The 23,491-nt window shown below is 47.7% G+C and overlaps 1 protein-coding gene across 2 annotated transcripts in view; it reads right to left on the reverse strand.

Moving 5' to 3' along the window:
* The window catches only part of LOC8026741 (UDP-GlcNAc:betaGal beta-1,3-N-acetylglucosaminyltransferase-like protein 1), a 31,277-nt gene that overhangs the window by 6,923 nt on the left and 863 nt on the right, over positions 1-23,491 (reverse strand). Inside the window, exons 2-10 of one of the 2 annotated variants that reach the window (XM_042294531.1) lie at positions 21,705-21,776; positions 21,522-21,638; positions 19,738-19,840; positions 19,593-19,657; positions 13,401-13,469; positions 13,241-13,336; positions 12,761-12,856; positions 12,058-12,182; positions 7,931-8,066 (exon numbers count right to left, since the gene is read on the reverse strand). In XM_042294531.1, coding sequence (XP_042150465.1) covers positions 7,931-8,066; positions 12,058-12,182; positions 12,761-12,856; positions 13,241-13,336; positions 13,401-13,469; positions 19,593-19,657; positions 19,738-19,840; positions 21,522-21,638; positions 21,705-21,737 — 840 coding nt within the window. In that variant the 5' untranslated portion in view covers positions 21,738-21,776. Of the gene's footprint in view, positions 1-7,930; positions 8,067-12,057; positions 12,183-12,760; positions 12,857-13,240; positions 13,337-13,400; positions 13,470-19,592; positions 19,658-19,737; positions 19,841-21,521; positions 21,639-21,704; positions 21,779-23,491 lie in introns of both variants that reach the window. The other variant, XM_042294530.1, reaches the window with a different exon arrangement.

Genomic DNA, 23,491 nt, shown 5'->3' on the forward strand with positions numbered 1-23,491 from the left:
TTCCTAGAGTGTCTCCGTGTTGCTTGGTGGCTGCACCACGCCGGAGTGGCGACGTCCTTTGGGAAGGCAAGTGCCACTCTTTTAGGTTTTTGCATTTTCCCTAACTGCTCCTGGCTGTGACCATCATTTTGCCTCCTGCACAGTATTGATGTTGCGTAATGGTAAACAAAATATGCGGGTCTGTCTGCAATGTATATTAAGGGGGCACCCGAGTGGTTTTTGATCTAGTTATGGTGACGACTCAATCTGTGGGCTCTAAGCATCATAAAGAAAAATGGCAGCAGCTCTTTGAAGTCCTATAATGCATCAAGTGCTGCGAAACACCCGGGGAACAACATCACCTATCTAGGAAATGCTGCTAGGCGGTCACGTGACATATTTTCCCACTAAACCGAATGGTTGTATAGGTCACTTCACATCAATTTTGCCCACTAAACTTAGTGGGGAAACTAGATCGGTTTCAATCTCACAAGACGCAAATTTTCTTGCTAAATTTAGTGGGGAAGTGAATCGGTGTATAGGTCACGCTATTTCAATTTCCAGCTAAATTTAGAGGGGAAACTGAACTGATGTTTTGGCCATGAGACGCAAATTTTCCCATTAAATTTAGCGGGGAAACTGAGTTGCCACATAGGTCTTGTGCCGTCAATTTCCCCAAGGCGTATAGGTCATGTGATGTCGCATGACGCCACTTTTCCCACTAAATTTAGCGGATAAATGCACGGATCGATGGACAAAATCTTGGGATTGGGGGGTAACGGTAAAAAGCATTTCATGCTTTAAGACTTACACTCATGGGATTTCCCTATTAATTAATATCTAAACAAAGATGGTGACGCGCCCCTCTTTCTGTGCCTTGGAGCAGACACCAGGAGCCATTGTCAGGCGGCATTTTCACACAATAATTGCCGTATTCCGTCTCCTAAACCCAAAGATTTGACGCCAAAATATAACGAATGTCTAAAAAGAGCAATAATAGTAATGTGTGAAATCTCCACGAAATTCACTATTTTTATCGGTCAATTTTTATGACTGAGAGAAAATAATGCCCATCTATTTCTATTGCTGCAAGTTGACTGGGACGTCTTGCCGTCTACAACTGGTCAGTTTTATTGACCAAAGCATAACAAACATGCCATCAAAAATAAGCTTTTATAAAAACCACTTCAGTGCCCCTTTAAGAACAGGTGAGCAAAAGTTCTTGATTATGAAGTAAATAAAATGTGTGCAGGTCTGTGCCTATTCACCGATACCTTGTAGGACAACATTTGCGCGAAGGTATTTTAAGGGTAAATTGAGATTACCCGTGTCTGCACTGACAGGTATTCGTGGAATATCTTTTTATCCTGCATCTCATTATTAGGGAAAGTGATTTATGGCTCGACTAGGTAGAACAAGATAGGGCCACCACAAAAAAAAAAAAAAGAAACTGGAAAGATGATTTAATAAAAATTTACCATTTCCGATATCGACAAATTTAACAAATATTGTTTTTCTTGTTTCCAATTTGATAGGTCATTCAAAGTCCGTAGTGCAAATGTTAGTGTCCATTATAAATAGCCCTATAGCCTGTAGTGGTCGCTATTTGTCCAGCTAGTGGCGCCCTCTTAGTGTAGAGGGGCGTGCGTGTCCTTTAGAAGAAGTAAAGGGGAGTTCTTCACGAGCAGCCGTCGGTGTCGAAAGTCTTTTACTGAGCTCCGCCTCACAGGGTTTGAGAGGTAGGCTCTGAATCCTACATGGTGTCAGAAGTGGTGGGATATGGCAAGCTCTGATAGCACAACCAATACCACACCCTGGAGGGGCATCGCTTTACGCCAGCCTGACAGCTTCGACTTTTCGAACGCGGAACTGTGGCCCTCCTGGCTATCGCAGTATGAAGACTATGCCTTTGCATCGGGTCTTTCCTCGGCACCTCAAGATGTTCAGGTACGTCTGCTACTCTACTGCATGGGATCGGAGGCCCGACGCTTGCTGCAGTCCTTTTCGCTGTCCGCCGAGGCGCCATACAACGCCGTGGTACGGTGTTTCACCGAGCACTTCGTCCACCCCGTCAACGAAGTATACGAATCGTCGCGTTTTTATCGGCGGGTCCAACAAGCAGAGGAAACCGTAGATGCGTTCTACGCGGAGCTGATGCGTCTAGTAAAGCGCTGTAACTATGGCACCCCGGAGGTCGAGGAACGTCTTGTCAGGGATCGTTTTGTCGTCGGTCTTCGGGCTCTCAGCTGTCTGACCGTCTTGGACGTAACCCAAAGCTCACGCTCAAAGACGCGTGGGGACAAGCGCGCCAAGCCGAAGACGCCGACAAAGAAAAGGCAACCAAGGCAAGCACGGGTCAATCTGAAACTCCAGGAGGTCAAGGTGTCAATCTTGACGCGACCAAGCTCGCAGGTCGTCTCAAGCGGCGCGGCACTAAGCCTAACGCCACCAACGCTGCTCACGACCAGTCGTCTCGCGTCTCTACGGGCAGGCCTGGTTCTTGTTTATTCTGCGGACGTTCACCTCATCCTCGTGAGGACTGTCCCGCACCCAAATCGAAGTGTAACTTTTGCCGTAAGCAAGGCCACTTCGCAGAGGTCTGTCTCTCCCGCATGAAAAAGCAAGCCAAAGTAGGCACTCTACAGCTTTCTGTAGTCGACGCCGGAGAGAAGGCTAAGTACATTGACATCACCGTGAACAACTATACAGCGTCCTTCAAAGTGGACTCGGGAGCCGAGGTGACGGCTGTTCCAGATGATTTCCCTCGGATTCCCAAGCGTTTGTCAAAGGTGGAAAACGCCATTCATGGACCGGGCAACCACCCGCTTAAAGTGCTGGGTTCTTTCTCATCGACGCTGTGGTGGAACGGCAGATCTTCCAAGCAGCAGGTGTATGTTATCCAGTCTCTCGGTACTCCTTTGCTGGGCTTCTCTGCCATACAGGACCTTCAGGTCATCAAGTTCCTCGATTCTGCAGCCAAGCCTGCCGTCAACCCAGGCTTCACTGAGCTCTTCACAGGTCTGGGTACGCTACCCGACGAGTACACGATCCGGCTAGAATCCAAAGCCACTCCTTTCTCTTTGAGTGTACCTCGTCGTATACCCATTCCCTTACGAGAGGTCGTGAGGACGGAACTGGAGAAGCTCGAGCGACAGGGCGTCATTCGTCGGGTTGAAGGCCCCACCCCATGGTGTGCAGGAATAGTCGTCGTTCCGAAGGCTTCTGGTGGTCACCGTCTCTGCGTTGACCTTACGAAGCTCAACAAGGTCGTCCTTCGAGAACGGCACATGCTCCCTACGGTGGACCAAGTTCTCGGACTTCTGGGAGAAGCGACTGTTTACTCCAAGTTGGACGCAAATTCCGGATTTCACCCGGTGAAACTTGCCAAGGAAAGTCAGGAGTACACCACTTTCATTACTCCCTTTGGCCGCTTCTGCTTCTGTCGTCTGCCTTTTGGACTTACGTCGGCACCAGAGTACTTTCAGAAGCAGATGGCGCGCATACTGGAAGGACAGGTCGGGTGCGTCAACATGATTGACGACATTCTTGTCTTTGGACGGCCGCGCGAAGAACATGACGCGCGACTTAACCAGGTACTTTCCCGACTATCGAAGGCTGGCATCACTCTCAACAAAGACAAGTGCGCGTTCGGAGTGTCCGAAGTCAGCTTTCTTGGAGTCGTCGTATCAGCAGAAGGTGTGAAGCCGGATCCTAGCAAGATTCAGGCTGTCCAGGCGATGGAAAGGCCTGAGAATGTTGCAGGGGTCCGAAGGCTACTTGGCATGGTAAACCATGTTGCGCGTTTCGTGTCGCACATCTCCGAAGTCACCGCTCCTCTCCAAGCACTTTTGTCGAAGAGCAACGTATGGGCCTGGGGTCCTGAGCAGGCGGCTGCATTCCTACGGGTGAAGAACCTCTTGAGTTTAGACTGCTGTCTCGCCAAGTACAACCCAGTGTACCCCACAACAGTTTCGGCAGATGCCAGCTCCTTCGGTATCGGTGCCGTACTCCTTCAAGACCAACCTTCGGGAGAAAGGAGGGCGGTGGCCTTCGCATCTAGGGCCATGACCCCGACAGAGATGCGCTATAGCCAAACAGAGAAGGAGGCTCTGGCAACGGTGTGGGCTGTACGACGTTTTGACGAGTTCGTACGTGGTTTGCAGCTCAGTGTGGAGACCGACCATATGCCCCTGGTATCTCTCTTCGGCAAGATGGAGTTAGACATGTTGCCTCCTCGCATCCAGCGCCTTCGTTTAAAGCTGATGCAGTACCAATTTCGCATGCTGTATGTGCCGGGAAAACTACTGGCAACAGCGGACACACTCTCCAGAGCTCCGCAGAGAATGGGGTCTGAAGACAAGGGCAAGGACTCCCTTGACACATTTGCAATTGCAGCACTGGAAGACACGTCTGTTGACCTTCCACTCCTCCCCGAGGAAGTCCAAGCTGCGCAACAGTCTGACGGAGAGTGCTGTGCACTCAAACGCTATTGCGAGGTTGGATGGCCGACGAAGCACAAGCTGCCCGTCAATTTGTCCAAATATTGGTCTGTCCGAGGCGAGCTGTCACTGTGCAAAGGAATTCTCCTCAAGGGCCCGAGGCTCCTCATACCGGCCGACTTAAGACAGGCAATACTGAGGCTCATACATGAAGGTCACCAAGGAGTTGTCAAGTGCAAGGCTCGTGCTCGTGACTCTGTCTGGTGGCCAGGCATCAATGCACAGATCACTTCCCTGGTGAGCGGCTGTGAGCAATGTGCCAAGACAAGAGTGCAGCCGGCAGAACCTTTCATATCGTCCAGCTTTCCTACTCGCCCATGGGACGTCGTCGGTGCCGACCTGTTTCATTGGAGGAAGCAGGACTTCATCGTTATTGTGGACTATCACTCGAGGTACCCGGAAGTCTTGACGTTAAGCAGCACTTCGAGTGGAGCTACGATCGCGGCAATGAAGTCAGCCTTCGCTCGGCATGGTATCCCGCGATCTGTAAGAACGGATAACGGCCCGCAGTTTGATCGGGGGATTTTGCGAAGTTTGCAAAAGATTACGGCTTCCAACACCAAACAAGTAGCCCCAGATTCCCGCAATCTAACAGCGAAGCGGAGCGAGCTGTCCGCACCCTCAAGGAGCTCTTAACCAAAACTGAGGATCCATACTTGGCACTGTTGAGCTACCGAGACACCCCCGGTGTTTCTGGAGACAGCCCCGCACAACTTCTGTTCGGGCGTCGGTTGAGGACACGGCTTCCTAGGAAGATGAAAGTTTTCCGCGGCCACCATCGCCCGCTCGCGTGGCAAGGAGGAATGAGTTGTATAAACGGAAACAAGCTCAGGCCTTCAACCAGTGGCATGCAGCCCGCGAGCTGCCTCCTCTTCGTCCTGGAGAAAGAGTGTGGGTACAGTCGGAACAGTGTCCGGCCACGGTGCTCAGCCCAGGACAGCGTCCCCGCAGCTATCTGGTGGAAGCTGACCACAGCGGAGCGGTCCTTCAGCGCAACTGCAGGGGACTGGTTCCTTTTGCAACCCCAAGGCCGCCGGTTGAACCACCCGCAGCTGACGGTGTGCCGCCAAGCCCAATAGCGGCTCAGCAGAACATTAGTAGTGACCCAAGAGGGCCGCCTGTGTCGACAAGTCCCTATCGGACTCGCAGCGGACGAGCCGTGACCCGCCCCAGGCGTTTAGACTTGTAACGGCGGACAGTTTGAAAACGTTGCAGTTGATGGGGTTATTGTGAACAATAAGTGGGTGCGTTTCGCCGCAAGAACTATTTAGCGAAAACGCAGCCTCTAAGAAGGGGAGATGTAGTGGTCGCTATTTGTCCAGCTAGTGGCGCCCTCTTAGTGTAGAGAGGCGTGCGTGTTCTTTAGAAGAAGTAAAGGGGAGTTCTTCACGAGCAGCCGTCGGTGTCGGATGTCTTTTACTGAGCTCCGCCTCACAGGGTTTGAGAGGTAGGCTCTGAATCCTACATAGCCTGCCATTTAAAACCACTCAGACTTACGAATAGAAAGGTAGGTTACTTCCCATGCCAAAAAAAGAGCACACCATAGATTTGTTAAAACGCAGACCCCAGCGCAGCTGAATACGAAAAACACGACGCATCTGTCAGTTCAATCGAGTTTGTTTTCCATCGTGCAATGAACGTTAATCTAAAGTAAACCTTACTGTCGTAAAATATAAATTAAAAAAATATCAGGCTGAGCATAACTGCGTCTCGCTGGTCACTCGCTCTCATAGGATTCAGTTAATGCAATAACATTGAAATGTGTTGAACTAGATGGTACCGCACATACTCGCTATCAACCATCCTTACATAGCTCGGCCACCTGCAACAAGCAGACCACAACACTAGCGGCAGCCAATGGCACTTCTGCCAACAAACTTGCGGCATATCCGGACTAAATAGTCATTTTATATCAGATAACAAGCACATACATGACTGAATGCACGGTAACACATTCTTGAAGTAGTCCCGCTTTATTTTATTGACGATAATGCTCAGCAACAGCATAAGCAGCGTGTAAACGATCGCCCGCGTGCTCTTTTCCATATGCTCGACGCGTCATGTGGGAGGCAAGACGGCTGCTCCGCTAGCAGATGACAGTCATCTTTACTCCAGCAAGGCGCAGCCAACAAACAACATTGAGGCACTCCACCTCTTCCACAATCGAAGTGATCTTAGCGGCCAGATGCCACGCGTGAAGCATCTTGGGTTGGCCACTAAGTTTCATTTTCAATTGGCCAATCTCACTTCACATCACATCATGATCAAATGGAGTGCTTGCATTTTAAGATATTTGCGACTCGTTGTAGGGGTTGCCTACTGATAAATGGAATGCTGGAGCCGTGCCGGAGTTTGTGCGCAGGTAAACGCAGGACGGCGCATGATTCGTGCAGACCTTGGAAGTGAATGGTGGCAGAACACTCGCTCGTGGAACGCCTTGCACATTCCCCCAACAATGGTCAGCGATATAAATGTAAGCAATGCTAAGCGTGAATTTTATCGAACTGTGACATTTAAGAACATTTTTCAATGTTCTTAAATTATCTGTGAGCCGGGAGTGATAGCCAGGATGCCAGAGAGCTATCGAACGCGACAGGTTCCATACCGCAATGCACTGTGTTTCAACGGGGGTCTCACAAAGATCAGTGGGTGCGACGCAAATGCAGTGCCAAGATGCGCTATTTTAGTTTGACGGGCCAATCGAAACCATGCCCCTACTCTCCATGGCTAACGGATTCCCATAATGCACTGCGCACAGTTTTGCGTGCAGGGAATTTTGCGAGTAGTCTATTGTGGCAACTCAATTTAAAGATTGAATTAAATATGCCATTATTTGAATTTGATCGACATTTCAGAGTTAAGAGTATCTGCACGTGTCTACTAATAAATGGAAGCTACAGTCTTAACTCGCTCCAACTTCCTTTCTACCACCGACAGCATTATCGTTTAGTGGTTACTGGCAAGTGCTAACTGTACTTGCAGTCACTGCCAGGGAACTCCGGTTCATACTGGTGATTGTGTAACAAAGCTTACCGGAAGACTTGGAAAGGCGCTTGTAGTCTATTTCACCATTTGCACGCGGTTCAGTCAGAGCAATGGAAGGGAGCAAGAGGAAAGCTGCTTTTGTGCCAATGCTCCGGAAGGGTGAAAAGCGACGGGGAGGGAAGTTCCTCCTTCCAAAGGGTTAAGGCCTGTTCACACTCTTGCAACCGAGTACGACCGAGAAAGACCAGACCGGTTTTTAAGCCTCTTGCGACCTCTTAGGACCGGACGCACTGCAGCGGAGCTGGTCCTAAGAGGTCGCAAGAGGCTTAAAAACCGGTCTGGTCTCTTACCCTCTCAACCTTTGGTAGCACAACCAGTGAGGTAGAGTATAACGATGCCAAGGATATGTTGCAGCACCATGCTTTCTCCCCGGTCATAGTCCAGGCACGGATCTGTGGCAGTGTCACCTTTCTGCGGTTCTCTGGATCCAGGCTGCGGTAGAATCTTCGGCCCTGCTTGCCAGCATTCCAGATGGTGAAGCTGGTCCAGTGGACCAAGACGGTCCGACGGAGTCGCTCCATCCGCACATCCCAAATGGTGGACCTGGGTCCAACAACGGAGCAACCTACAGTAGGGCTACAAAAGGTGCCACCCTTCGGAGTAACGACACTCGAGTCACCTCGGTGCTTCAAATCACTTAAGGGGGGACACTGGCTAGAGGTTGAACTTTTAAACTACTCGAGTGATCAGAATGAAATTTGCAGGGGAGATTTAGCTTCAGATGTAGGTGTATTGTGCAAACTCTCAGTTCTCTAGGACAAATTTACATACCTGCATAAGACGATGTGTCACACTTCATTAAGAAATCTATGATATGCAAATGAAGCTATTAAGCATCATTTTGACTGCTAGAGTATAAAGTGGGGGATATGGGACCTTGGGCTATCTAGTTTTAATAACTTAAACGTAAATATTTCAGGAAGAGTTATTATCTCAAAATATGAGATACATATCTGACCTATGTCAATTTTTGAAAATTTAGTTTTTTATCACTGAGGACTTCAACTTGAAACAAAATAAAGTAGATAGCCTGATTCCCCAGTAAATTTCAGTTCAGAAACATCTTGATTGTGGTATAAGAATAATTTCACCTTCGAACAAAAGATTCCTTCGTATGAAATTTGCAGCAAAAAGTGGAACCGAGAGAAATGCATTCAAACATTGAACTCCTTTACTTTGTTTCTGCCTCACAGCGTGTTGAAAATGTTTTATATCAATGTAACTATTTGCAGTATGGTTATGAAATTTGGTGTAAGGGTGTATAATTAATTTCTAAAACTAAAAACCTCAAAATTGAAAAATGATTTTTTTTTATTTAAAATTTAGGCTCATGTCCCCCTTAACCGCAATAGACCCTTTCCAGAATTCAGTCTGGCCACTTTGATCACTATCATCATCTGAAAAATGGCATATGTGCTATACTAATGGCAGCCTTCTGTTTACTGATGAAGGAAGAATTTAGAGATGCTCCTAAGCAGATGATTCGAGGCCCATACATTCTAGACGTTAACGCGACGTGAAGCAGAAATTAGATGCAAGAGCTGCATAAGCGCTCATTTCTAACTTGGACCCAGTCAATCTGTTAGTAGCACACACTCGGCTTCAAAGTCCCTTGAAGTATAGAACTTTATCGAGGCACCTATGTGGGTTGGCACTTCGTTCCGACTGGTTGCATCTTTTTCGCCATCGACACTGAAAGAGATTAAAGAACTGTACGGTAAAGCGCACATTCTCGTTCACCGTTGACTTGTGAAAGTGACGGTGCCCCATAACATACTGCAGACCACAGGTTCATTGCCACCATTAGTTCGGTAAAAGTTAAACTGCCATTTGAGTCACCAGATGGCACTGAATTTCGGAAAGGGTCTATTGAATCATTAAAACCAGGTTCTTAGAGCGTATTGTATATGTAACGAACGGAAAATGTATGCTCGTCACATGTACTATTGTTATGAACTGATTGTATGTATTGTTTTGTTCGAGTGAGGTTCAATGTGAGCAGTCGATATTCCCGTGTTGTTTGCAAATATAGCTCTCAAATGTTAAGGGGGGACACTGGCTAGAGGTCAAACTTTTGAACTACTCAAGTGATCGGAATGGAATTCGCAGGGGAGATTTAGCTTCATATGTAGGTGTACTACGCAAACTTTCAGCTCTCTAGGACAAATTTACATACCTGCATAAGATGATGTGTCACTTTTCATTAAGAAATCTATGATATGCAAATCAAGCTATTAAGCACCATTTTGACTGCTTGAATATAAAGTGGGGGATATGGGACCTTGGGCTATCTAGTTTTAATAACTTAAATGTAAATATTTCAGGAAGAGTTATTACCTCAAACTATGAGATGCATATCTGTCATCTGTCCATTTTTGAAAACTTAGTTTTTTCTCACTGAAGACTTCAACTTAAAACAAAATAAAGTAGATAGCCCGATTCCTGAGTAAATTTCAGTTCAGAAACATCTTGATTGTGGTAACGGAATACTTTCACCTTCGAACAAGATTCCTTTGTATGAAATTTGCAGCAAAAAGAGGAACTGAGAAAAACCAAAAATGCATTCAAACATTTACTTTGTTACTGCCTCACAATGCGTTGAAAATATTTTATATCAACGTAACTATTTGGCGTATGGTCATCAAATTTGGTGCAAGGGTGTATAATTAGTTTCTAAAACTAAAAACCTCAAATTAAAAAATTATTTTTTTCAAAAAAATTTAAAATTTAGGCTTATGTCCCCCCTTAATTTATTTCACTGTTCTTGTTTGCTTTCGTGTTGCCAACTTTAAATGGGGGGAGAGGACCTGTCAACCCACAGCTTTTGTTCTCGGTTTGCCCGTTGTGGACGCGATAGAAAATAAACAAGGTTATTATTATTGCCCCGAAGCTTCGTCCAAAATGGCAAGAAAACACTTTTTCGTTCTCCAGAAATCCTAAAAGAGTCCGTGACCGAGATCCTCAGCTTCCTGACGTCGTATCGAAACCTCAAGCTCTCGCATTTTCAAATTGTACCATTGCGAATTGTGTACGCTCTGCACTAAAATGGTAGCGAGAAAATTGAGGAGGGGAGTACAGATAACTGATGGCCTGGAGAGGTGCCGTTCTTACTTCTGCTCTCTGGCACAGCCAGGCTGGACCCCCCCCCCGATCAGCTACACCTTGTGGGGATTCTCCCTTCTACGATGGCCAAGATAAGGGGTCAGAACGCTCGACCTCCACCATGAGCTTTGACCTGTTCCATGAAGTGATGTCTTGGAGGGCCTTTCTCTTTCACTCTCTCCTGAGGGAACGGCATGCAGCTGATGACCGACAAGCGAGGAGATTTCGCCTAGTCTTTTCTTGCTTTCGGGAAAGGGACTCGTCAGGCGACCGCGAAAGAGTTTGCAAGTGTTTTGGTGACCTCCCCGATGCTTCCCCGGTCTTGGCTCTCCGCAACTATGTGCCTGGAACGCGTCTCCGACTGGTGTGCTTACAGCGTCCAAAAAAGTGCCTCCTCCATTTCCGCCTGATGACATTGTGTACAAGTGTCACGTTGTCGCCAGTTGCGATCCTGGCGGCGTTCCAACAGCTGCGGTGCATGTGGCAGACGCCTGTTCGGCTGCAGGTTGCTCTCCAGTGTGGCAGTCCACGGAAGCTCTGGCAGCCAGAAGTTGGCACGCCGTGATGACAGCGACGCTTGCGTTCGCTCGTGCTACTCGCAGCTTCTCATCAGCATTTCTAGGGCCAACCGCCAGGACTGCGACAGGCAACAGCATGGCACTCCGGCTTCTGTGATGTCGTTTGTTGCCGCTTGGGGACCACTTTTGATGCATGGGCAGCATAGGACGCTAAACACACCATTGGAAGACGTGCTCCAGGCAGCATACCGGAACCCCGGATCTAGCAAGGCACCTTTTCTTACCTTACCAGCGCGGGGGGCATTTGGGTTGGGGACATAGTAGTACATTTAGAAGAGTATGTTAATGAACGCCCTTGGACTCCGTCCTTACTCTGGCACGTGTGTCTTCTCTTCTGCTATATCTGAGAGAGTGAGACAAGGTAGTCGAATCACTGGCACCGACGGAGGTATTTATCGAACCGACCCGCGGTAATGTAGCCCTAGACGTCATCTATATTGCTGCGGAGGTGACTTAACCCTTTGGTTCCTCTATCGGTATCTTTGTTAGTAGCTGCAACCCCACAACCTAAGGTATTGACATTTCCCACCTTTCAGGTGGGCACCGCCATTTTGCTGCCTAGTGCAAAGCGACTTCCCGAGCTTTAGATGCGGTGGCAGGAAGGCAACATCATTCTGCTCCGCACCAGTCTAAGATACCTGGAGGACGAAGAAGCGTTTCTCGCAGTTTCAGAAAAAGCTTCGGATAGCTGGCAACAACGATTTGAAGAGATGGCCCAAGTGCCGTCACTCCCAAGCATAGTTCATCCAGTGGCTCTACCTACATCAGTTGTGCACAGCGTGATTACATTTTAGTCTCCCCTCAATACAAGGTGTACCACCGTCGTCAATCATGCAAAGACGTGCAGCCCGTACTCCGAGATGGAGAAGGTGGTTTGCTGCGGGTGGTAGCGGTAGGTGAGGAGGTCGCAGTCCACTCGAACCACCCGTCCACCGAGGTCGAGGTGCCGGTAGAAGAAGATCAAGTCCTCTGGAATTCCCTGCACGCGTGACCAAAGCACTTTATTATTCGCGAGACTTCCTGAAGGATGCAATTGCATAACATAGGATGACCTATAGTGGCTACGTGGTCATGTGATCCCTTCCAACATTAAGGCAACAAATGTTTTGCACCAACACAATTGTATGTGGCAGCCGTAACGAGACATAGCTGCTGCAGAGAGAGAGCATCGAAACATGGAGCTAGAAGTCGAGGGTTTGATTCAGTGGCAGAGTGTTCTGCAATGACGTTCGACCGCATTATTGTTTTCTTACCACTTTTTGTGACACTTTAACTTGAAAGCCAGCCCTAAAACACATTCTGCTTTAAAGGTATCAGGAGACTAAAAGTGTTCTGAAAAGTCAGACTTCTCCAGAGAGTTGCCCAAGCGGGAATCCCACTAAGAAGAATTCTGCTATAGAGTTTCAAACAATACCACGGATTCGCCGAAGGCGCACGTCCACACTTGTGCAGTGGGTCTCTTTGTATTGCTGGAGACTGTACCTCATTCGCGAAGCAACGGGAGGCAGCAAAAGGGACTGCGGCAAGGTCCTATAGAGTCTGGGAATGGAAACCCACCTTGCCACGTTCGTCGAAGCCACCAACAGCCTCAAATACCTGCCTGCTGCAAAACCAGGTAGGCATTATGACAGTCGGTCCATGCGACGTAAAGACCTACAAAAAATTACAAAGAAAATTCATAGGCTCACGCCGTATCCTGCAAACGAAGTTGCAGTGGTAGCCGTGGCGGTTTCAGGCCATATATTCGCACGGTGTGTCTGAAACACGAAAAAGTGTTTCGCGCTAAATTTAGCAGGAAGGATTTCTCCGCTAAATCTAGCGGGAAGCGTCAGATGATGTCGTAGTGTCAGGTGACATCATGGTGAAGTTTTCCCCACTAAATGTATCTATTCGGTCACAAAGATGATCGGACACAGTCGATCGGCTGGAACAACGGACCATGCACGGCTACCACCGTAAAAAGCGTTGCACTAAGACATTGACTCGGTTGGACATTTTTTCTATTATTTTAGAGGAAAAAGATCGGAGACAACCGACCTGCACTTCGAGCTTCTCGTGGCCCAGGAGGTTTGCCCAGGAGCTGTATCGTTCTGTGGAGCCTTCCGGAAGCCGATGAAACCTGGACCCTACTATCTTTTAAAAAGAAGCAAACGCCGTTTCCAGACTGCTACTTATTCACTTGCAGGCAGTCACTCACCGCATTTGGCGGGCTCCTAGTGGCAGCCTCGTACTGCTTTTGAATTCGATCTGGGTGCATGATGTCGTCCTAGATGACCAAAACAATGAAAACTATTAGGGAGGCTGTCAGTTATAGTTAGAGGTCAGTGTTGTTACGGTTTATTTTTCTTCAAATCCGGGGGTGTCCTTTTTGGGGTTTATTTTCCCCACGAGTTACGCGTGTTTCGGCATCAACTTTCAGTGTCGGACAATAAATTTGCGTGGAGATTACGTTGGAGATAACCAGACATGGGATTGCCCAATTTTCAGGGAGCACGTGTGCGACCCCACCGTACTGATAAGCGAAGAAAACGGGACAATGGGCATGATTTCCGATTAAAGAAGCAGCCTCATGGATGGTGGAACCTGCCTTTCGGTCAACACAGAATAAAGTTTTATACAAATATTTTCCCCCAAAGCGCGGTGTTTTTCTTATTCAAGGACAGCTGCAATTCTGAGATTTTGCCCCCAATTTCGATAAAACTGACTCGGCGGTTTATCGGTGTCGAAAACATATGTAATTCTAGTTACATATGTAAATCAATACACCTTGAAGACAAATTATGACATTATATCATGAAACAAGCAATCGCATGGTTTTCACTATTTTGCTCTTGGGATCAAAATGCTGTCGTCAAAACTATTAGTGTGGTGGAAAGTGCTCATTTAAGACACTTAATACACCTTTGAAGTGAGTCTTAAAAAAGCACCGATATTACGTCTGCACTAGCAGTTTTCCTTTTAAAGGCAGACTGATATTAAACTTGAACTTATACCTCTCACAGTCAGAAATTAGTTAAGCATGATCAACTTATCTGCTCAATCGCACATTTGTGTTTCGAACGAATGGCTATATTTTTTGTTCCAAATGGCCGATTCCAGCGCGCGCTCGAAGAGTAGCCACAGGAGGGTGCAATGTGTCTTGGGAGATGCCCCAGCACATATCTGATGTCAGGTCATAAGCAAAGCTACAGGGAAGCTGGCGTGGCTGTAAGCTTGGCCAGTTGCTAGCATTACAACTGTTCAGGATACCCGCTCCCCATAGGCATGGGAAAGAAGTGAAATCCAGTTAGGACAGGGCTTGCGCACATGCAGGGAGCCGCCATACTTCCGCAGCGCTGTTTTTAAGTACTAATGTTTCTTTTCGAACAAAACATTGGTTCCTCCGTGCCAGAACGTGGGTGACATATAGACAGTAAAATAGGCGCTAGAATTTTGTTGCAGTACCCCTTTGAGTCGTGCATCTAGCAGTCTGGCAGACCGCTAGACGTTGCAGGGGCATGCGCTGCAAGGGACTGATGGTGACAACCGATGGCGGCGGACCATCACGTGCTGGGTCACCTACCGTGACGCGTTGCGCGTAAGAGGGAGCTAAGATGGTGTAACTGATCAAGTAAAGCCTTTTTGTATTTTATTCAACCTGGCATCCTAACACTTGGCAACGAGAAAAAACAATATCTGAATCAGCGGAAGTGGGGATACGGCCGCGTCGTGCCGAAGCCTTTCACGGGCGAAGGTGGCCAGGAATGGGATGAGCATATCGAAAGGTTGGAGCAAAACTCAATCGCACACAGCATGGAAGCTGTGAGAGGCGGAGCTGTGTTTCTGAGCGGTTGTGGACAGCCGACATACTCTGCTGGCTCTTGGCGCCTACGAAACCGTCGGAGGCACCCTCAGCAGCAGCCTTCAGTTGCTCACACTATTCACCATGGCCATCAATCATTGTGCAGCGTTACTGCTGTCGCACGCGGAAGAGCGGCGAAACTGTGAAAAAATTGGTAGCTGGGCTGCGTCAGTTGGCGAACCAGTGTGATTTTGGTTTGGAAATAGAGACCATCTCATTTGTGACATAAACAATGACATGATGCGGAGACATCTCTTGGAGGAACTGACAGTGGACGGTGAAAATTGTCACCGGAGTAGAAGCCTGAGGCGCGGAGCAGATGACAAGCCGAGCGGGAGAGACAACCGTAAACCAGGTGACAACGTCGGAACCAACTTGATTCGGCTGTTTCGTTGCAATGGACCACATCGGGACACAGCATGCAAATGCACGACAATGCGCCGTTTTAAATGTCGACGGTGGGACCCCATTGCCCAAACGTGCCAGGAAACGGCCCAAGCTAATATGGCAACGGCAGGACGAATGGCGGCACAGCCAAGATCCGAAGACGCAACCGAGTCTGCATGCCGCTACGGACAGTAAAGAGTCGGTGGGTAACCTTTGACCGCTCGACCAGAAGGAGCACGGGGCGGGGCTGCCCAATACCACGCGAGACACCCGAGCGAAAGGAACCACCCATCTTTGCCCCAGTAACAGCGCAGGGGGTAGCGATCAAGGTGGAGCTGGACAGCCATGGATCAAGTCGAGTTCAAGTGGCAATTCCCTGAGGCCGTCGTGCATGAAGCTGTAAGGGTACTTCGGCCAGCTAACTCCTTTGGTCAGCAAGGCAATGGTGACAGTCAAGTTTGGAAAGGAAACGGCAGAGTTGCCGTTGTTCGTGGTGCGAGGCGGGGCTCAAGCTCTACTCGGCCAGGCAAAAGCAATCGACATGCTCTTGGTGCAGCTCGTCAATGTCCACCAGGTGAGCAGCACTGAGGGTCGGCCGTTTCCAGTCGCTCTTTTTCCGAGGAAATGCTACAAGGAACGAAAGCAAACATTAACGTGCCGCAGGGGGCTACGGCAATTTTATGTAGACCACACACAGTACCCTTCGGTCTGCACAACAAAGTCACGCACGAATTTCAACGTTTACAATGCAACAGAGTATCGAGTCCAATTTGACTGCGTGGGTAGCACCCATCGTGCCAATGGCAGGATAGGGATCTATGGCGACTTTAAACTGACAGTGAACAAGGTTGCTACTACAGAAGTGTATCCGGTGCCGGGGCTGGAAGAGACGTGGGCAAAAGTTGCTGGAGGCAGAACGTTCTTGAAGCTCGACCTGTGTGACACATATCAGCAAGTGGAGTTAGAACCGGAGGCAAAGAAGTTTGTCAATATTAATACCCAGCGGGGCCTGTTTCAATATAATAGGCTGCCATTTTTCAATGGGAAATGGAGGGCCTCCTTCGTAGCTGCAAAGGTGTGGTGGTCTATCTCAACAACATCCTAGTCATCGGAGCAACAGAAGAGCACTGTCACAACCTAAAGGCCATGTTGCAGAAGTTACAGGAGACGGGGTTGAAACTCAAACTGACGAAATGCTCGTTTTTTTAAAAAAAAGGTGTTCAGTACTTGGGGCATATTTTGAATTTTGAAGGCCTGCAGCCAACACGTAAGAAAGTTGAAGCTATTTTATATGCGCCAGAGCCTGTGAACGTGCGAGAATTGCGAAGCTATCTATAGTCGGTGACAGGTTATGGCGCACCGTGCATTCATGAGGGCGCCCATCAAACCATTCTGCCAATCTCTGGCCGCCAGGCAGCTGCGTAGCTGCCTCGCCTCAGACACGATCACATGGTCGTGTCGCCGCGGGGTCGATCGGGATCTCGAATTCGGCTCCCGACGCGCCGCTTTCTCTCCTAGCCACTGGAGGGCCCTGCAGGTGCCTCCATGGCGGGTGAGGAGAAACCTCCTTGCCCATTGATGGATATGTACTCAGTGGGGCAGGGGGCGAGATGCCTCTGAGAACTCCGGACGAGACCGAGACGCAGGCAGGCAGGTGGGTGGCGACCTGATCTAGGGTATAGCGGGACACGAGGCCTGGGGGCCTTCTTTGTGTTTGGCTTTAGGCTTAACATGCGTTTGTAAATATTTGTGTAATGTAGCTTGTATTTGTAGTTTAGATTGAGTGTTTTGTAGCGTTGTGTTTTGTTGTACCAATAAACTGGGAGCAGAATCCCGCCCCCGTGAAAGAACCAGGCTGGACTCGGGTTGTTGACGGACCACGTGGGAAACGGCGAATCGGCGGCGGTACGCGATTTCCTACAAGGTCAAGAACAAAGTGGAAGCTCCTCCCACCCTTTTCCCCCTCAGCGGAGTGAATGGTGGAGAGGAGGTCGCCTTCCCTTCGGCGTTCGCACTACTAAAGTGGAAAGACGTGGGAGGAGTTTCCACTTCGTTCTTGACCTGTCACCGACTATAGGATTGATTAATTTTTACCAAAGTTTCTTGCCCAACTTATCAGCTGAGTTACAACCGTTGCACAGGCTGTTAAAAAAGGGAGAACCATGGAATTGGGGCACTTAACAACAGACACCATTTACGAAAAGTAAACCAATGCTAACGTCAGCTGCAGTACTGGTATACTACAACCCGAAACTGCCACTGGTCCTCTGTTGCGACTGGCACACCGATTAGGTGGTGAAGAAAAACCGATAGATTTTGCCTCCAGAAGACTAACGTCGGCAGAGAATTATGGCCAGATAAATAAGGAGGCCTTAGCCGTCATGTTCGGGGTGTCTAATAAGAATTTGTGAGGTCAAGCTGTGGAGATTTGTACAAATCACAAGCCCTTGTTGAGACTTTTGGGACATGATAAAGGAATCCCACGGCAGTGCTCTCCAAGGATACTTCATTCGGCTCTTACCTTAAGCGGGTATCAGTACCGCCCAGTGTATAGGCCAGGGGTCAACTTGGGCAACGCCAACGGGCCGAGTCGTCTGCCACTAGCTGCTGGTCCGATAAAAGATGTGGTTGCCATGGGCCTTTTTATGCTTGAAAAGGCGTTTCCATCCAAGCTGTCGGTGGTGGCAGTGGCGCAGGCCACAAACAGGGATCAGACCCTCTCAGCAGTCAGGGAAGCATTGTGGAGTGGAAAACGCTTACCAGAAGGCATCGAATGAAGGCCATTTTCAAGTCAGATGGAGGAGCTCTCTGTACAAGACTGTTTTGTGCTGTGGGGGGGCAGCGTGGCTGTCCCAACTTCCCTTAGGCCAGCAGTGTTGAGCATGCTACATGAAACACATCTCGGCATAGAGAAGATGAAGATGGTCGCCCGGAGTCATGCCTGGTGACCAGGCATCAACGGCACAAATGCCAAATGCCAAATCAAACGGCAGTCACCGAGGACAATTCAGCAGACACCCTGGCCTTTTCCGGAAAATGCCCAGTCGCGTTTTTATGTGGACTTTGAGGGCCTATTTCAGGGTGTGTAGGATGAGCGCATGTGGGCTCATAACTTTAGACCTGAAGATAGATGGATTCCTGCAACCGCTGGAGCACCTACCAGTGCATCATTGGCTATGGTAGTACTGGAAGACGGCACCACCTGGAAACGGCATGGTCACCATCTGTGACAGCAAACGACAGAGGAGCCAAAAGACAATGAGGCGGAGCTTGAGCAGCCTACTAGAGACGTGTGTGTCAGTGTTGTGCCAGGGGTACCAAAGGCAGGACGATCCTGCCACATGGACCTGTGGAGTCAACTGAAAGGCCATATGAGAAGGACCTCTGCCACGCACATCCGTGAGGGAGGGCCAATCTGCGGTCAGGCAATCAACACCGCAGTCGTTGCTAACACCAAAGTATGAAGATCAACGAGAGAAAACGACGACCTGTGGTGTGGTACTCTCCCCGAGGGACACCGAATTTGAGGGGGAGGTGTCTTACAGGGGCGCGCGCTGCCCTGCGGGGGACCGACGGCGGCAGACCATCACGTGTTGGGCCAGCTGCCACAACGGGTCGCGTGCAAGAGGGAGCTAAGATGGTGTTCCTGATCGAGTAAAACCCTTTTGTGCTCTATTCAGCCTGGCATCTTAACACTAGCTGCATGTCTTAAAGGGGTAATGCAAGGAAATTCTACCACCTATTTCTGCTTTGTACTAGCAAGCATGCCGACCAGGCAGAATCCCCGTCGGCTTTCCCAAAAATGTGCCTTAACAGCAAATTCTGAGACACTTTGGCATTTCACAAACACTACAAGACCGATCCATACCTGCTCAATGAAATTGGCAATGCGAATTCCAAACTGTCACCACTGTCACCACCAAAATGTTATCCAAAACTAGAAACCTAGTAAGATGGTATGTCGTCCGGTGCACAGAAACACTTTTACTTGCAAAGATAACATTTGCACGAAGGAAAAAGAAAAAAGGATATCACTTTTTTAAATAAACTAGTACCGATGGTAAGCAAGTTTGGTGTGCATGTTTGGTAATTTTGTAGCGTAAGTTATCTTATTTGCAACGAGATATCCTTCAGTAAATCAGAAATTAACGTTTAACTCACAATGTCCAGAAAGCAGAGGTAGTTTCCACAGCTTTGGCGAACAGCTCGATTCTTGGCAAACCCCACTGTTCGGAGGAAAACAAAAACAAGTCGCGAAGGAAAGCTTGAAAAGGGAACGCATTTCTTCGCAAGCATCTCAAATCACCTCCTTTCGGTGGGTCCGACGAGGCACCCGAGGAAATGCACACTCGAATTCCGCGTGCTTCCAGCTTCGGTTTCCAGGATTGCAAAAGTCGCAGACTTCCATCCTGCACGGATGAATAAAAGGTTATAGTGGTTAAATCAGTTCAACTCTCTGTATAGAGCGGTAGCTTGCGCCGCCTAACTATGTGCATTATCCGCATGCGCCATACTTGGGTAGTAATTCAATTACAGTAATTAAATTACTGTAATTTAATTACTTTTCCTAGTAATTTATAATTGTAATAATTACTTTTGGCTGAAAGGAATTGTAATTGTAATTTAATTACTTTCTAGCATCAGTAATTGCTAAATTTCAGGCACAATTACAATTACTTTTGCAAGATTTTGCGGCGGTGGCGCTTTTCCCCCCTGGCCACGGCGACGAGAGCACAACCGAAGCAATAAAAGAGAGTCTCCCAACCTGCTCAAAAAAAGGGAAAAGGGAGGCTGGGATAGAACGGAATGAAGGATTTTGTAGACTGCAAAACGATTTAATGAAGAATTTCAGAAATAATTTGATAAATGAGGGCTTCATTCGCGTCCGTTTTCGTTCCTGTCGTAGTTGAATCTGACTCTTCGTCTCGTTCGCTTCCTGTTGCTCCTGTTTCTAGGGGTCTTTCTTATTTCTCATTCCCACACGGGGGTATGGGGGTCGAAGTCGAGCTGGTTGGCTCCGATCACATCATCCGGTCGAGGTGGGGAGGTTCGAAGTTTTCCTTACGCGTCTTCGCCGCTAGCATATTCGCTTACATATTTCAGTCAAGTTTGGGGACTTTTTTGTTCATGTAATTATTCTCTTTTCTTTATGAGTTTTCATGTCTTTCTCCTCTATCTCGTATGTTGGTACCACTAACAGAGGGTCGTGCTACTCTAATATCGAGGCGAAGAAGCGCAGTTTAGCAACAACAGTTGGAAGTAAGGCAGGGTGAGTCGTGTTAATTAGACCTGCTGCTTCTTTGCTTCTTCGCCTGACATGACGATCCTAAATTTATTATATATCTCAGGAGCTTTTTTTTTTTTTTGGTGTTACCGTGCACTGAATTAACCCAGAATCCCTGGCAAGAGAGTTGCTGCTATTGTGACACTAGTTTTGTGGAAGCGACCGCAGTTCGCGTGCTACGGTTACCCACATCCGACATGTTACAAGTCCACAGACAGGGAGAGGCAGCGAATCACCGAGTTTTATGATACCAGTACTGTCGCATATTTGTTTCCTTGTATTATTTTTAAGTTTATTTTTTGTTGGTTTGACTTGGATACCATTTGCACAAGCTCTAAAGAGATTCACCTCGCACCTGTGAATTTTGTCGCCATTTATTTTTATTTTTTGAGAATATAAGAAATCAGAAGTTCATTACTCCAAACTATTAAGTTCTATAATCCATTTAACAAATTTCATAAAAGAAAAGTACAATGCGTGACATTTATACAGCGGCCATATAACTCGTTTACAGTTATATGGCCCAAGGTGGGTAACTCTCAGAAATAAGTAATTGTAAAGTAATTGCATTACTTTTAAAAAGTAATTTGTAATTGCAATGAACTACTTTCGCGTAGTAGTAATTGTAATTGTAGTTAAACTACTTTGGGGGCTAAGTAATTGTAATTGTAATTAAATTACATTTTGAAAGTAATTTACCCATGTATGGCATGCGCGCAGGTTTTACGTGGGTTTTACGACAGTTGACGGGCAAAGCTGGCAAAACTGGCAAAGCCGTTTCCCGCATCAAATGATTTCATACTCACGGTGCTGGAGTCGTCGTAGACGGAAAGTTCCAAGGTCTCGCCGAAATTTTGCGCGAGCACAGAGTCGAAGCACTGGTCGATCCAGCGTTCTCCGTTGTACAGAGGAGTGATGATCGACTGCGGTGCCGAGAAAGTCGTTCGCATGGGTTCGGTTCTTACGTCCAGTCAGTGCCGTCAACTTACCACTGCTGCCACTGCTGCCGGCTCTGAAGGCATGCTGGGTAGTTGAACACATCTGCCGGCGCACACGGCAATGGGACCGTTCGGCTGGGCCAGGGGGCGCGCTGGAGCGACACCAGTGGCGCCGCGCCGTGGCCCGAATTCGCCCTACTTAGCCGTTTGCTCGTCCCATCGCGCTGCCAATTGCAATGGCGGTCACCGCGTTGAAGCTCTCTGTCCGTTAGAAAAAAACTGTGATCATCTTTTAGGGAGGCGAACCTTCGCAAAGAAAGGTTGCCTGTGTGTCAAGTCCCCGGGGTGGAGTAAATAATCCAGGCATAGGAATATTTCTCGTTTGCGAAGTGTGTCTCGAAAGTGCAAGACAGCGTCGACTGTAACATCCGTCTCGAGATAAATGCTCTTTTACTTTATGGTTTCGCTAGCTCTTCAAAGTCAGGGCTATTCGGACAAAGCTGAGGATGCAATATTTTTTAAATTGTCTTTTCGCGCACAGCTGCGCTGTCTCATGCACACTTTGAACTCAGGTCAGTTCTCGGAGTTACCGGCTGATGGAAGCATGCATGCCGCGCCTGTTCTAATTCAGCCGGATGAAGTTATTGACGAGGCATGTACAGCCTGATCGCAACACTGGGTCAAGTTCCAATATAAAACCGAAACGGTACGTTAATAAGGCCTCCGCTTTTATTTTGAGCGGGTCCAACAAAAAATATATATATTACTATGCGCCGCAACACCTTGCTGTGTTTGCGCGCCTCTGTCGCTGCCGTCAAAGCTGTAGAATCGCAATTCATGTACGTGCGTGCGCCAGTAACTCACTTTTAATTTTATTAGTGAAGAGAGGGATCTCCAATCGACTTGCATTTGAGTTGTAAAGCGTCCCCTTTTTTTAAACTTATACCGCAGAATAATAATGTTGAACACTGTTCCGGTTCACAACAAATAAAAAATTTTGCTTCATTATTTGTTTTGTAGGCTGTTTAGTTACAATTTAACTTGATATATCTTGAGTCTCTGTGCCCGGAGAGGATCGCCAATATTTTTTCACTCTCTCTCTCTGCAAGAAAGGATTACTTAATTTTAAATTTCAGTCATGATCGAATGCTTAGTTACTGGCCTTTGTGACGTGCCTTGTCCTCATCCTCTTTATTTTGCTTTCAACTTATACATCTAATATTGCCAACACATTCTTATTGGTTGACCGAGGAATGTCTGGGTTTGATGTTGTAGAGTTATTTCGAAAGTAATTATGCCTGTTGTAGCTTAACTACATCATTTTAATAATATAAAAAAAAAGAACTAGAGTACGGCCGTCAGTGTAAATCTATTTTCAACTATGCGCTCAAGTCATTGCTCAATGCGGGCTATGATTATCTGCCTCATTGGCCTTCATGTCTTTCGCTGCTTACTCTTGTAAGCATCAGGGAACAAAATTGATAGAAATTACTGTGAGAGCGCAGGTGTGTGTATTAACAATTCGGATGAATTGCTCGAGACTAGGGCGAAAAAAACTAAATATATCAACCGTGTATGAGAGATAGATACCTCTTTCTGTCCACGGTTGATGTTTCTAGTTTTCTCGACCCAGTCTCCACTAATTTATCAAAATTGAAAATTGGCTAGTAAGCAAGGTGAGCTGGGTTCTCAAATTTAAGCTTGTTTAAAAAAATAGTAACTGCATAATCGGGTTTATTTTGTCGACACCCACGGGGAACCGTCCTAGCTATTACATTAGGAACATCTAAAATTGCCAACACGCTCAAATTGGTCGACTTAGGGATGCTCTAGTCTAA

This window comes from Ixodes scapularis, unplaced genomic scaffold (genome assembly GCF_016920785.2).
Source record: "Ixodes scapularis isolate PalLabHiFi unplaced genomic scaffold, ASM1692078v2 PGA_scaffold6__148_contigs__length_123643588, whole genome shotgun sequence".
NCBI lineage: Eukaryota > Metazoa > Arthropoda > Arachnida > Ixodida > Ixodidae > Ixodes > Ixodes scapularis.